Here is a 16,075-nt window from a genome sequence, read left to right on the forward strand (position 1 = left end):
GCTAGCTAACCAGTTGGTTATAGTTTTCCAACTGGTAAATCGAGCTGTCTCCACGCTGTACTAGTTGGTCACTATGGTAGTTTGCCAGCCTAATTTTATTTGGGTTGCTGCCTAGCCAGCTATTTGTCTATTTGACTGTATGACCATTTGTCAAAGTTTTATGCTAAGCTAACAATATTTTAGCTTGCATACTACTCTCTTTTCATTGCCGTTCTGTTGAAAAGAATAAAACCTTTGCAGTAGTAGTATTTGTGGTATAGTTAGCAGCTAGCGATGATAGCTTGATTTAAGTTGATTTGTTTTTCGGCTAGACTGGTTGTTTCGTCTTAATGTTACAAAAGGAATTACGAAATGGAACAGCTAGTTGGTGATAGCTAAAACTATTGCTTCATAGAGAGGTGGCTTGTTAGCCAGTGCCATTTCTCCGGGCGCTGAAAGTAGGTGGATAGCTTGGATTTGAGTAATATTTGTCTAATAGGCTCTGGAAACACATTGTATTTTGTCGGAAAGAGGTGAATCGTTGAAACACACCGAGTTGACTAATCTGTCAGCCACATCCAGACAGATACCCATCTAGTTGTGACGTTGGACAGTGCTTCGTTTCTGGCTAACAAAAACACATCTTTCTCCCATCTTCTCGTTTTCTTAAATAGATAATGTTTGGAAGACCAGTTATTGCGAGCTCCATTGAATGGTGTTGGATGTTTAAATTACTCCGCTGTAAAACGTTTTATCATTTTTGTGACCTTGTGTGTAATGTTGGAAATTATGTGACAGGTCAGATTACTTTTCAAGATAGAAAGCTATAACCCAAGGCAACAGCACAGTGTGCATATAACATTCAGAAATGTTGTGCAGGTAACTTATCTTTTGGTTCGTGTATTTCATAGTCATCGAACTGAAAGTGCTTTTAAGGAAAGTCGACATCGTCTGGCTCTAAAGGTGTAAAGATGCCGAGTTATGTCTAATGTGTTTACGCCGTCTGTTGACTGGTAATGTGCGTCAGTATTATAACGCTGACACCACGGCCACTTCATTTGCAGTTAGTTGGAGGGGATTTCCAGGCGACAGCTCGTGTTGTTACAGCGATGCACTGACAGAAAGGAAAGAGAAACGACGACTGAGGAACATGGGACTCATACTTCTGAAAATGGAAACACATATGTCACATTTTATTTTCGCGACTTTATTTTTTTTTCTTTTAATTTTTGATCAATGTCTTTTAACGCCACTTGCAAATCGTTTTTCGCACCTCGTTACGGTGACACGCAAACCTAACAACAAAATTCTTTAAAGACGATTAAACAATGATGCTCACAGGCGCCATGTGTTAGGCTGGGTTTCAGTTTCAGATGTCTTAAACCATGAAGATGTATACGTAGTAGGCTTGTGATGGTATTTTGTTTGAAATGGCGCAGTATGCGGCTACCCTAAAAACCATACAGTAAATGTCACTCAAAATCTATTATCATGATAACACGTTCCCTGCGAAATACGGTGTCTGATCGCTGTGCTGCTCTGTTTAACGAAAGAAGAAAGCGTCGTTTATAACAGAAGAGTCAGGGACAAGTTACTACCTGCTTAGAGGTTTAGTACCATGTGACCAGTAGCAGAGCAGTTTAGGAGAGGATAGTTTTGTTTTTGTTAGCGAAAGCTGTGAGAGTATTGAAATTTATTTATATAAAATGCTGCCCAGCTATTTACTTTGGTTATTATTTTCTCTGTACATATTATTCAGCTCAGTGCGTAAAATTATCAGTCGTCAAATATTTACTCAAATATTTACTCAATTTACTGCAACTGAACTAAACTAAGTTGGCTTCAAACAGGAGTTTAGTAATTTTTGTAATTTAGTAATTTTTGTTTATTTGACTGCTGGTGTTTTGTAAGTTTTCATGGTTAAATTTGTTACAGTTGTCTTCTGCAGTCTTCCTATGTTCATTCTGTGGTGTAGTGTTAAAAAAACAGTGCTTTGATTACAGGTCTCAGTTTGTCAGTAGTAATTCAGGAAATCCTGTAAGTGACAATTTACTCATACTGAGCAATTTATTTAATCAAACCCAATTTCCTGTTTGCAACCATCTTTGTACTTGCACTGTAGTGTTCTACTGTTTTCATCTTTTTAATGGACAATTTTGTAAAGTTGTAAATTTTGTGTCGGTTCTGTAGTATTTCTCTGTTATTTAATCGCAACAGTGACCTGCTGTGTCTAGGGACCCCAGCATTTTAGCATGGTAGTAAGTTAATTAAAATGTTCTATATAAACCTGAAGAGGTTCTCAAGCATTTTACTTCCTTTGACTTTTAGAAAGTGGGAACTGTGGAAGTATCCGTCTTGCATAGGTAGTGCCAGCCATAACCGGCTTGTCTTTCCACCAAGTAAATGAGCAAAATAAAGCAAAGCAATGGCTTCAGTGGATGAATGAATAATAAATTAATGGTAAATAAAAAATAATGCAAGCTCCAATGTAAATGGGTAAATTCTGTGCATTTTAAGACATACAGAAAATTCATCACAAATGACAGTCTAATCCAAACAGCCTTTGTTATGTCATGCACCTCACATCACATCAGTGTCATTTTAGAACATAATCTCTCACCCACTCCATGGCATGGTGAAGGTTTGATGTGTGTTCGTAAGCAAAGGTTTATTTGTAAAGTCTTGCACTCTACCTGACAAGCTTCTTAGTGAAAACCTCAGCTGTCTGGCTTTTGTGGGAATCAAGAGTGATTCTCAAAAGATGTGCATGAAGGTGAAATTTGGCATCAGAAGCATAGTTTTCATTATTCACAACATATCAACTGTAGAAAAATTAGCTTTGACTCAAACCATTCTCTCTCACCACTTTGTTCAGATGGTCACCTGTCAAGCACAACATAGCCAGTTTGTTATGCACAGGTTGGGTCTGTATTGTTGTGTGGTTATTTTTCCAAAGAGGCATTTTGTTGCAGGTCAGTTGGCATCACCGATAATAGCAGTGTGTTCAGGGGTGCAAATGCAAAAGGCAAAAAGAAAGTAAGAATCTAAGGCTGGGCTATAGTAGTGAATTTCCATCGGATGCCTTTCGCTGCATTTGGGTAGTAGCACTTGCAGCCATTTGTGTATGATTTATGGTTGAAAGCAAGTCACTCAGGAAGTTACACCAGCTAACTACCTGCTACTAGGTGCCCAGGTGCTAGTTTTTTTTTTTTAGCTAGCCAGTTAGAAGTTGTACTAGTTGATAGTTGTTCACCAGCACAAGTAAAGTGGGTTAGTGAAGGGGATGACAGTGGTTGTCTTTTAGGATCAAACAATTCTTCACAGTAATATAAGGAAATGTAGTTTATTTTTAGATCATTTAAGACAGCTAATGGTAGCAAGCCGTAAGAGATGGCTGGGAAAGATGCATGTACTACTTGGAGGTGCCTTTGCCAAGTCTAGTGGCCAGCGTTTTTGAGTCGTTTTGACTGTTCTGGATTGGTACTTGAAACTGTAGGTGACTATCAAGTAATCGGCTAACTAGACATTGTGTAGGTACTATGCAGTCAGCGAGCAAACTATTAAAAATAAGAATAAGAATGGGGAACATCATTTTGATTATTTTTTTATTGCTAACTAGCTAAGATACAGCTTGCCTTGAATGCGACCCGTTTTGCTCAATTTGTTTCCACCTACGTTTGGAGGTTTTGTTTGCACAAAATTGTGCTTGCATCTCTGTGTTATGTATTCGTCAGGTTTTGACATGGTAAAATCGATTTACTTGTGTACAACCTCTACTTATACTGTACTGACAGTGTTGACAAAAAAGTTCATGGTACACTTCTGACACCAATATGCAGACATGTCAAAAATCTGTTTAAATGTTTAATTTTGAATGTTGAATGCAGTATGGTACAACCCAACTGATTGACACCTATTAACTTTCTGGATGCTCAGTCCGCATGTGGGTATTATGGATCAAGTCAAAGGGGGTAGTATGCCTGAGACTTAACATTTGATTAACATCCCAGGCTTTGTACTGATTCTAATTCGTAGGTCAATGCTCAGGACAAAGAAATGCCATTGCAAAAATTTTAGTCCCATAAGCGATGTGATTCTCTATTATAGTCTGCTCAGCTCTTTTGCAAAATGTTAAGAGGGGCTGAATGTCAAGGCCAGATATTTTTGACATTCACTCTGTGTTAATTTGACTGCAGTTTCTGTGTAAATTTGACTGCAGTTTAGTGATACAGGTTAATGAGAGAAATCGAACTGCTATTTTTGGATAGTGTAATAGAATACAGTTACAGAATAGTTTAGCTCACTATGCAATGGCACCCTTCAGACCACACCAGCAGTCTTGAGGATGTGTTATTTTGTTTTTGTCTTGTACAAACTCATCAATGGATGATATGTTAATGAATTGAGAGACAGGTATGTTGAAAAAGGTTGATTTATACTCATAGGTAAGTGCTGTATAAAACTGCATATTCTAATTCAGCTTCAAAAAACAGTCAGCGAGCATCTTTGCTTGGTAGTTTTCTTTTTGAGTTTTGTGGTTTTTGACTGACTTTTACCATTGCAAAGCAGTACAAATGAGGATCTAGACCTGCTGGAGTGCAATTGTCACTTTTAAGATGCACTCCACACAGATGTCAGCTGATCAGTGTGAATATATATATATATATATATATATATATATATATATATATATATATATATATATATATATATATATATATATATATGTATATGTATGTGTATATTTATATGTATATATGTATGTATGTGTGTGTATATATATATGTAAATCTGAATATATTCTAATACAAAACTGCTTACTTAATGCCATTGTCAGTCAAAGATGTATAACATTTCAGCTGCCTGTGTTGTGGCAATGGAGAAGTTTGCTTTAACTTTTTACGGGCAATGAAATTCTAGGTGGGTGGTGGTGATGTAGAGGTCAGAGCCCACATCTAGCATTTATTTGACTGTAAACGCTGCCTTTGACTTGGCATTGTAATGCAAGGGGGAGGGGTTGCATAAGAGCACATTTACCTTTCTAGAAAAAAGAGCACTGTAGAACAGATTGATTTTTTTTTTTTTTTTTTTTTTTTTTTAGAACTTTCAGGTTCAGTTCCAGGCAGTTCCTCTTCAGTTTAGCATGGTGAATTTCAGTTTGAGTCAAATTCCAGCCAATCAAACGCTTACTTTCTGTAATTCAAAATGTGTTAGATTATTGGAATTGTTGTCCCCCCCACAGAATTGTCTTAGTGCTCATCCACATCTTCACTACATATGCAGGCTTATGGGTAGTGTAGCTTCCCAGTAGTAACTTAATTTTTTTTGCTTCTATCTCAAGTGTAATAAAGTGGCTATAAAAAATTGTCTCCATTTGGAATTGAGCCCCACTCTGGTTATGGCACATTAGCTGTGTGCCGTTTGTGATTGCTGTGACTTCAGCTTTCCTGCCTTGGGAGGCTGTGGGATCACTGCATTTTGTTTACTCTTTTCCGTTTCAGGCTTGATCTTGTTTATAATCCTGGAAGAATTGGACTTAGCCTGCACATGTTTACATCCTGGGATTGTTTACACTGTTGATGATGAACATGGTGTGATGGTTTGTGTCCAGGATTGCAAAAGAAGGGAATTCGGTTTTCACTTGGAAGATATCTTTACCTCTTCTTCAAGTCACTAGATCAGTGCTCATAGACGTTTTGCACATCTGGTATTGTTGTAAGCGCTCTGAATGAAGATACTCTTATGAGGTGAAATGGTATTTCTGAGAATCTTGGTATTTTCTGTCCTTGCTGGAGCTGTCTCCTGACCCCACAAACAAACCATAGAAATGGGTCCTTCATACTTTTCCATGTTGTAAACACCTGATGTCTTGTTCGGTCTTGGTCTGCTGCAGCAGATTCTGTATTGGCCGAGTTCTTCCATTTTACTGTTGGGTTCGTCCTGTAAGTAACTATTACTTAGTGAAATGACTCGCTTTCATTCCTGTTCTTGTTTTCAGTTGAGGGGCTGTTCATGTAGGTGTGTCTTTAGTATAATAGTAAATTGTTATGTAATTGTTTTAGTTATGTTGTTTGCCAAATACCATGACACGCATGTCTTACAGTATGGGCATATGCACATAAATATTGTAAGTTTTTAAAATTTAACACATAATATTAAAATATTTAATATGTTTATTCTCTTAATGTTTATATGCTATGTATTTTGTCTATCATCCTTTTTTTGCTGTAATCAGGTCATCATTCTGAATGTCTGGGACAACATTTCAAATTATCAATAGTTATTGATATTTTTATGATCAATAAAAATTGATCAATATATTTCATGTTCTAATTTATTTTAAAAATAACCATGCAAGTACATTTTATTCAACATAGTACGTGCAATTAATCCTCTGTTTTATAACGTATTTTCTCAAAGCCCATGCCAGAATGAGTATATTTTATAACTTAAGAACATGAGAAGTTAAAGTACAAGAACAGGCTATTCAGCCCAACTGAGCTGGTTTGTTTCTCTATAGTATATAGAGTCTGTCCTGCACTGTGTTGGGCCTGGCTGGGAATACTAATATATCTTATTCCATGCATTAATGATTATGCATGAAAAATTGCCTCCTAGTAGTGTTAGCGTGACAACATGTTAATATTCTACAAACGTAGCAGAAACAGGTTCGGTTGCATGGGGCACTGTATAAATCCATATTATGTTGTTTGGTCAACCCCTGTACTGATGAAACTATCTAACTCCCAGGCTGTTAGCCACTTATTCTTCAGAAGTACCCATTGCCTTGTAGGAGGACATGTGGCAGGAAGCGAATGCAGCGAAAGGGAGATCAGTAAGACATTGTATTCAGCTACATTAAAGTCTTGTCCTAAACCAAAGAACAAACAGCAATCTGTAATCTTATCTTTCAATTTAAGATTTGATATTGTTAACTGGTGTTGTTTATGATTTATTTTGACCATTAGATTTTTACACATAAACACAGAATAAGCCTGCAGTTGATCAATGCTCATGTAAGACATCAGTGACATCAGTTTGTTTATAATGAACTTTTGAATGAATTTCCCCCCCAGACATCAAAGTGCATGAGTGCAAAATCTGCATTAGAATATTTACTTTGGAGCTGAGCGTGGAAAATCGCAGTTTGCAATTGTTTCAGAAGTCTCCATAAGATTAGTTGTATAAATTTAATAAAGAAAGGTGAAGGTGCATGTAGTCATGATGAATGTTTTTATGTAGTACGGCAGCCCATGCAAATAGCTTGGACCCTGACCATTTCTCTGTATTAAATAATTGTATTTCTGTTGGTAACCCAAAAGCATCATCTCAACCTTATTTCTACAGTTGTGTTGGTTGTGAAGATGAAAGGTAGATTAAACAAACTAGATTGCCATTTTCAAGATGCACATAAAGCCTCTACACCAACGAACACAGATTTCTTTTTCACTTTGAATGTTTCACTTTGCGATATATTTCTTCTCAGTGTATGATAGTCTTTCACCACCATATGTCAGAGATAAGCACAGGGCCCTAGTGTATTTTATCTTTTAGCTAGCTAGATGGCCTAGAAAATAAGATGAGTATTTCTGGTGTAGGTTTTGTCTGATTATTTGTATTGTTGGTTTATTATTTGTTTGAAAATAACTACGTTAAGAGAGGAACTGAAGTAATTGAAATTCTTAATATCCTTATTCCTGTTATTGTCAAACAAATGACAGCATTCTTACTATGTATACATATGTATTATGTCAAATACACATGTGTGCTGAATGTCAGACTTCCTCACATTGTCATGCCTACAGCTGTCATTTGTGTAAAGACTAAAACTAAAAATTAAAACTAATCATTTTCCCCCATTTTTTGTCAGTGGACAAAGCAAAATCAATCAGTCAGGCAGCCCATGCCTATGCAGTTATTTTAATGGAGTAAATCAAGCCTAATTCAGACATATTTGGTGCTGTGCAGCCTCTGTCTGTACAATGGGTAGATAGCTGCAGATTTTTAATTATGGTGTTTATTGTGTGCAATAAAATTGAATATATGCCTGAACAATAAATTGGCATAAAGTAGTTAAATCTAGTGTTGTAGGTAAAGTGAATAATAGTTTTTGCCACTGATCTATTAAAGGACCTGTCTGGTGAACATATGGTTGCATGGTCAAATATTTAGTTAACTAGTAGGCTATTAGCTAGCTTTCTTAGCCTGAATGGAATTGTCTTGCACCTTTACATTTTTGGTATTTAGTTCTTATCCAAAGTGGCTTACAAATAAAGAGAATAAAGTGCAACAGGTACATGAAAGAAGATGCATACAGGACATATGTGGTAAGGTGTAAGCGTCTCTGATTTTTCTGTAATACCATGCCCCAACCTGATTATTTCTTGAGTTCTTTGTGAATGATGTTTGACATGTTAATTTATGAAAAATTGTGTGCTATAATACAGTGCAATGCAGGCTAGACAGATTGCATGCGTGCCCTGGCTGTGTGCCATTTATATACTTCCTTTGGCAAGTGAAAATGCAGCAAAACTTAGCTTGCACCCAACGGTACAGGCAAGCTGATTGTCAGTTGTAGTATTTATAAATTTTGTTTAAATCCAAATAAATATATAAGTTTGTTCTTTTATTTTGGCTATTCTTTAAGATCAGTCAGACCTGAATCTGCAACAGAGCTGATATTTCCCTGATAGCACACAGAAGTTAGTCAGAGAAAATGTTTTTTTTTTTTTTTCTACCAAAACATAACGTACATAGATATTCATATCTACAAAGTACTCTTACCAAGCTACCTTCAATTTTACAAAAAAAGGGAAAAAAATGTCCACCCACTGTACTTTTTCCTGAATTAATTTTTAAAAATGCCTTTTTTGACCTCGTGAAACAGCTGAGTAAAGTTGTGTTAGTAGTGGATGGCTAAACTGGGGTGGAAGGCTGTGTGCTGCTCAGTCTTCCCTGTGATTCTCTCCTTCAGGTAGACTCCTAGGGGCTTTGTTTCTCAGCTTCTTTGTGAAGTGGGGGATGGGGCCATAGCCTTAGGTCCCTCCAAATAAACTGTTGCTCTCCCAAATTAACCCATCCATTTCCATTTACGTACAACTTACAGATCCATACAATTTGTGATCCTCATGCTCTCCTTCAAACTCCCAAATCTGTACATGAAGATGTAGTGGATCAGAGAGTGCAGGAATGGGAGAGTGGCCTGTAGACTGCCAGACCTTAAACCGTATGAGAATGTGCTGTTTAGCAGGCAGATCTTGTTTAAATCTGCGCAGAAGAAAAAAAAAAAAGCATCCAACATGTTTAACATTTCCGTTCTGCAACAAAATGGGTGTCATCGTTTTTTTCTTGCCTTGATATCATCTGTGTATTCTTTCCGTCTCGCCCAGCATCAGTCAGAAGGAGCGAGACGAAGTGACACGGACCAGGTGGACTCAGCAGAGCCACGGCGTGTGTACAGTTTTCCACTGACTCTTTGTTTCCCAACTGTAGCCAATAAGGAGAGTTATTTTGAAGTGTTTCTGCCACTTCTGCAATGACCTGCAATGGCAGTTGAAATAAGCCGTTTGCATAGGCAAATCATATTTTCCCGAATCTCTCTGTGAGAATAGAATGAGCCTGAGTAATCGATGTTATCAGAGGTGTCATGTTGAATTTGTCATTTGTGAGTTTTGACTTTGCTTTATGTAGAGCTGTGGTTCCCCAGCGGTGGGCCACAAGAAGGATAGAGGAGAGGTTTTGTTAGATGTAAGTGAAAATAAAATGACACAATGGTGTGCAGATTTGTGTGGGAGAGATTTGCTCAGTGTAATAAAATACTTCCCATGGTTCACCCGCTGTTGACTCGTGCTTGGTGCACTGCGCTCACGCTCTGCGTTCACTTGACAGCTCACCAGATTGGGAGCAGTTCTCATCTGCCATTTCCTGTGAGAAGGCAGCTGCTCTGAGTTGCGATGGGGGTTGATTTCAGAAGAATCTGCTCTGACTCAGTGTGGGAGGCCCCATAGCAAGGTGTTGATCTGGTCGAAGTGCCCTGCTCTCACAGAGAAAATCCAAATTCTGTGGAATTCCTGTGTTCTAGTGCCTAGATAAGTAGATTTGTGTACACAGAGGCGGTTGTCATTTCTTTTGTTAGTTTATATATTTTTAAATGGCACCTGAAATCTAGGGAAGAAGTGAAACCATTTAAATGGAGGAAGTGATGTAAATCTTACTTTTGACACCTTTCTTTTTGCTTTCGTTATTTCTTGGGTCTAGAATTTAGTGCCATTTTGAAACCCATCATAGGAAGGAAACCTTTTGCTTTTGTGTGGGTGGGGAAAAATGTTTACAAAAGCCAAACGTCTCTCGTGTTCTTTAAAAAACCTCTCCACTTTGATGTATAACTTGACAAGCAAGTGGGGTAAGCCTCACTTTACCCTTGTTGAAGTCTACACTGAGCATGTCTAAATGCCTGCATGCACCTGGTGAGACCTGTAAACAGGTCTGACCAGTTATTTACTCAATGCCAGCGGAAACTAGGGCTATGGAGTGTACTTACTCAATCATCCTAAGTTACCGCTCTTCTGTAATACTAAACCACTTATCCATATAGCAATTTAAATGGAAGCTGTCTGTCTCACGCTGTCCAAAGAGGCTTGTGGATGCCCTGTTAGGAGTAAATCCTCTTTTGCCTATACTATTCTTTACTCTCAATCCACAACTGATCCGCTGTCTTCTGTTCTATATTAAATTTGCTTCACTAGGGATGGACTCCAGATAAGACTGAGGCATGTGCAAGGACTAAGAAAAACGCATGGCATTGTTTAGCTGTTATGGTGTTTGTGCTTTTTTGTGAAAGGTATGGTTATGTGACCTGGGGTTGACTGCTGTCCATTGTCATCACAGGAGCCCAGGTTGAAAAACATATTAGTTATGAAGCTATATTAGCTGTTACTATATCGTTCCTGATCGATGCAGCTGGAACAATGTATAGGTTCACCAATCTATACAGACAGTTGGCTGGTACCAACGTTTTGTTGTCAGTATAAGTAGTGGCAGATAATCATTTCCTGTGCTTTTGTCTTATTGGCCTGTTGTTTGTATAACATTTCATTTCATGTGGATTGTGCAGTGTAAAATGTAGTTAAACATGAAAGTTTTTGTAGGTATTTGGATTGTATTACTTTGGTTACAAGTTTGTTAGCTTGATGCAGTATTATTTAATTCAGTATTGGGGTGATCATTCGGGAATATTTTTTTCTCAGTGCAACTTCTGCTTTCATCTGCCCTTGTAAAAATCCGAGCCTTACCATTCATGGTCAAACCCCTGCTGGGGTCTCTGTAAGCTGTATTTCAAAAATAGCTTCTCACTGCAGATTTTTTTCTCATTTAGTCTACTAACTCATTTAGTCTAGCTGTGTTTATATTGAGACTGTTATTTTACTCACTGCTGTATGTCACCATGTGGAAGCAATAGTTTATGTGTAGTTAAAAAAAAAACTTGACTTAAAACGGTGTCACTGTGTGCAAATCCTAACTTTTATTCCCATGCATTGTGCCTGGTGAGCATGGTATGAGGACTAGATGAGTGTAGCTTTGACACTGTGACCGTGGACTGGATGTGGTGCTTTTTTGCTGGAGAGAACCAGCCCTATGGTTTTTTTGTCCACTTAAGGTAATAAGAGCCCAAGCCTGACATAGCCTGTTGCTGTATTAATGGCCACCTAAATTTGGCTTTCCTCTTGCATTTAATATCAATGGAAATCTCCTGATTTAATTACTTGGAACAAATTGCAAATGTCTACTGTTGCTGAAAACAGTCTCATGTTAAACACTGCATTATCGTTTATTGTAGTTGGTGCCCCTGTGCTATCGTGATGTATGCCAAAGTAAATTTACAGCTGCGTGACTCATTTGCTCTGTAACAAATGTGCGGCATACAAATGTCCTGATGTGGCAGAGTCACAGTTACTGACCATAAACATTAGGTGATAGTGTTGCATGAGATTATTTTAAATATGTGTATATATTTTAAATGTTGCATATAATAATGAGGTAGGGACTTCAAACTCTGAAGGAAAACTTTGCCAGCCACATAGTATAAAGGGATGCTTATCCCTTTTCCTTTCTCATCCTGGTTTTATGGTGTTCTCTGTACAGGTGTTCGAGTGTTGGTAGATGCCAGAGAGAAGCTGCACATCCCCTGGGGAGACCCTTCCAACCAGGCGCACGGGGAGACAATGATGGGCTTCGACACGCGGTCGGCCATGATGGCACAGGGCATGGTGGAGACCAAGATCTTCCTGCAGTTCCTGCCCTCCATCCGCGCACTGTGGCATGACAGCGGCATCCAGAATGCATACGACAGGCGGAGAGAATTCCAGCTGGTGAGTGTGATCCAGTCGGTGGATCAAGGCCTGTTGTTTCTCGGTAGCTATTAATAGTCATATCGAAAAATCAGTGCCATGTCGGTTCATAATATCGAGCAGGATCTTCATATTAACTGACTGGTTAAACTGTAACACCTGTGTTTAGTTCACATTAAGACACATCAAGATCAGTGGAGTGGAGGTGGTGACTCTAATCCCAATGTGACATCATGAAATTATACTCCCGGTGCCTTCAGCCATCTCCACATGTGCACTGCTTCACATTTTACCTCTTTAGTAGGGATCTGAATTATGTCGCTTGTCGTTGGTTGGTTGTCTGTCTCTGAATTCCTCTGAGACACACCTTCAGAGATTCTTAGTGGAGATATTATGCAGACTGGTTAATGCATTAGATGTTTATTTCACCAAAGATGTGTGAACCACATCTACTGAACGCTGAAATTCAGGCTGTGGCAAAAAGCCACAAAAGAAAAAAAGTTTGCATCTTTACTTTCAGTTTTGACAGTAAGTATCCCTAGTCCCTCAGTGATAAGGTTGGTATTTAGCGCAGCTTTTGGCTTGAAAGGAGTCCATTTGTGCTTCTCAGTTAACTATTTATATCATTTGGTGTGTGACACTGTGATGGTTTGCCCTATGTGTCTCAGGAGCCACATGCTCGGCACTTTTAACCAAAAGCCACAATTGGCTCCCTTTACCCCCGTATATCCCCATTTCCACCGATGCACTCTTTCTCTCTCTCTTTCTACCCCTCTCTCCCTCTCTCCCTCTCTCTCTCTCTTTCTCTCTCTCTCTCTCTCTCACTCACACACACACACATTCACGCTCTCTCTCTTTCTCTAGCCCTACTGTCACATGGATGACACAGGAGCCCTTGTCGCTTTTCGCTTATGGGCGTTCCTGGCTTGTGATTACTTGGTTAGAGAACTAATCAAAATGTTGCATCATCTGTTTCAGCAACGTGTGTCACGCTGCCTTCACTCCCATTGGTAGTCGCCGTGTCACATCGCTCAGTGTTTGCATAAAATAGACCTCTAGTCTGTTTTAGCCCCGCCTAGTTGGCTTTGCAACGGCTATTCGTCTCTTGTCGCGGTAAATCGCCAACTCTCATTGAAAATGAATGGCAGCCGGTCGCTTTATCTCCCTCCTGTGTCGTCCTTTTATTGTCTGAAAGGATTTCTGGCTTTTTTGTAGTCCTCATCAGGTTCTGATAAATCAAAGAACTCGCATTTCTGTACAGACTTGTCACACATGTATTGCCAAACAGGGAGAGCTGAAATCAGTAATCAGATTGCATCACATGCAATAGATGGACTTCTCTAAATTCTTTCACTTCCTAAATGTTTTGATTTCAATATTTTTCCCCTCTGCTCCGGAATTAAAAGGATGACTGCCCAAGTAGCCTTCTTTCAGCCAAGTATGAACAAATTGTCTTCATCACGAGACACAAAGTTGATTTCCTTCTACTGGCTTTTTTTCCCCCCGTCATGAAGAACGTAGGTTCCATACATATGCGGCAAATTCCATGGAGCTTTAGGTGGTAGTTGTGTGTTGGGGAGAGAGCATGCTGATCAAGACAAGAGCAGACATGACACTATACAGCTCCTCTTGATCTGACAGCACAGATAAGGGGCTGAGTGAAGCTCCATTGGTACATTCCCGCCGTAGGAATGTCTGATGTGAAACAGAAACCATGTTTATAGCTTCTCCGCCACCTCCTCTTTCAAACAGCAATGGAAAATGCAATCGGGGCGAGTATCTCTCAGTTTTGCATTTTAGATGCAAGTAACCGTTGTGTAGGAAAACAAGAAACAATAACAAAAGGGGTCGAAACAAAACACTTGTGTGTCCCTTAATCCCCCAGCCACGTGTGTTGGGTGCATAATTAGTCACGCTTCCTGCTTTCACAACTCTGCCCTCCCAGCTCTTACACTGTATGGTATGCAGCCGGCTGCAAGCTGCAAAACAAAACTTGCTCTATATTATGAGTGGCACCCCCCCCCACCCCCCCCCCCACCCCCTACCCTCTCAAGTCTGTTGCGTAAAGCTAATCCAGACAGTGGAAGTTCCGAAACATGGGGTCCCCCCCCTACACACACACACACACACACACACTTACCTGCTGTATTAAATCTACCTAGTAGAATGCCAGAAAAGTTCTGTCCACCTGATAGTTTTTACTTGTTTGCTTTGTTTCTTCAGAATGCAGTGTTTACCCTCCCAGTAAAGATAGTCAGATCAGTGATGTTAGCTGGCTCGGGGTTTCTGTGAGTACTGCTGTACCGCTTCTGTGAGTGCAGCTGGGACTTTTTACATAGTGGCTGTTCCAAGACTGAAGGTGTGATGTGCCTAATGTAGTAGTGACATTAGTGTGTAGTAATAACATTCAGTGATTGTGCAGTGCAGTTTTTAGTCAGGTGTCTCGTGTTTGTGTGGTGCGAGGGATTGTAACCCCAGTTTGACGGTTATTAATTACTCAGAAGAGTCTTGCAGAGAATGCAGAGTGAAGGAAGCATTTCCTCATTCATCAGGCAGCGTGCCAGTGCTGTACTGAGTAACGTTTGCCCGTTGTCTAGGACTATCAGATTAGTTTTTCTTGCGTTTGAATTTTGAACATTATTTGCACTGATGCTGGATATACTGGTAATATTAATGCCGGTCTCCTCTGATCATATTATGTTCACCATTGAAACTGTAGAGCCCAAGAAATGTTGCCTTCTATGAGGTCACCTTCGCCTTAAGTCACCAGGCTCACAATGCTTAAATGAATGAAATGTTGTGTAATTAAAAGAAAATAACTTTACATAATTGTATCAAATACATGAAGAGTGTTTTAAGTGGTTATCAAGGTGGGGGACACATTTGAGATTTGTAGTTTTCAGTTGGAGGAAGTGTGTCGGCCCTGTAGATCCGTGTCTGGTGTACGATGTGGTGGGTGGGTCCAGTAGGGCTGTACATGCTGATGGACTAGTATTGTTTAGGCCAGAAATACATCTCATTACATCCATGATCCACGATTGTTTTCGAGTCTCCCCCACCCCCTGCCCCCCATTAAGGCAATTCAGCACAAAATGACATGAGAAAAGAACATTGTTTCCTGTTTCTGTGGTGCTACGTTTGTCTGTTATAGTTCCTCTTTTCCTCCTCTCATACAAAGGGCTGCTAATGAATGGAACCGTTGAGATGTGGCACACACCGCTGCTCCAAAGGCGGTCCCTTTCCCAAGTCCCAGATTAGCAGGATCTGGGAGGAGGTATGATCCCAGCAAGAATGTTGAGCTGTGATTAAAACGCTCGCTACTGTGCCGGTGCTGTCGGTCAGCACACGGCCCAGGCTGGGAAAGCCGTGCTCCTGTTCTCAGTGGGATTACTGGTTTCTCCTCCAGCTCCAGCTTTGAGTCTGTAAGAACACTGTAGGAAGGCGCAGCGCCCCTGGAGCTCAGAATGGGGGTTAGTAGCCCTGCACCCTGTTATCCAAAACGCACACAGCGCTGTAGTGTATACAGATACACTGAATTAAAGACATGCTTCTGACACTGAGGAAGTATGAGGTCCTACCTACTGTAATCGATATTGGACATGAAGAAGACTGTTCAAACCTCATTGCCGAGGGAGCTGAAAAACGCCCACCTGCCAGGGCAGGCACCAGTTTCTGAATGTGTTTGGGTTTCGTTACACAACTGCATAGTTATTTTCTCTGCCTCCCTTAACTAGCACTGTTGTTTCAGG

General features: G+C 39.7%; 1 protein-coding gene across 1 annotated transcript in view; it reads left to right on the forward strand.

Annotated features, from left to right (window-relative positions):
- Positions 1-16,075, forward strand: part of LOC118776257 (guanine nucleotide-binding protein subunit alpha-13) — a 29,550-nt gene that overhangs the window by 835 nt on the left and 12,640 nt on the right. The window contains exon 2 of the mRNA XM_036526450.1: positions 12,121-12,347. Within this exon, the coding sequence (XP_036382343.1) occupies positions 12,121-12,347 (227 nt within the window). The remainder of the gene's footprint in view (positions 1-12,120; positions 12,348-16,075) is intronic.

The sequence above is a fragment of the Megalops cyprinoides genome, chromosome 1 (genome assembly GCF_013368585.1).
Source record: "Megalops cyprinoides isolate fMegCyp1 chromosome 1, fMegCyp1.pri, whole genome shotgun sequence".
Classification (NCBI taxonomy): Eukaryota; Metazoa; Chordata; class Actinopteri; order Elopiformes; family Megalopidae; genus Megalops; species Megalops cyprinoides.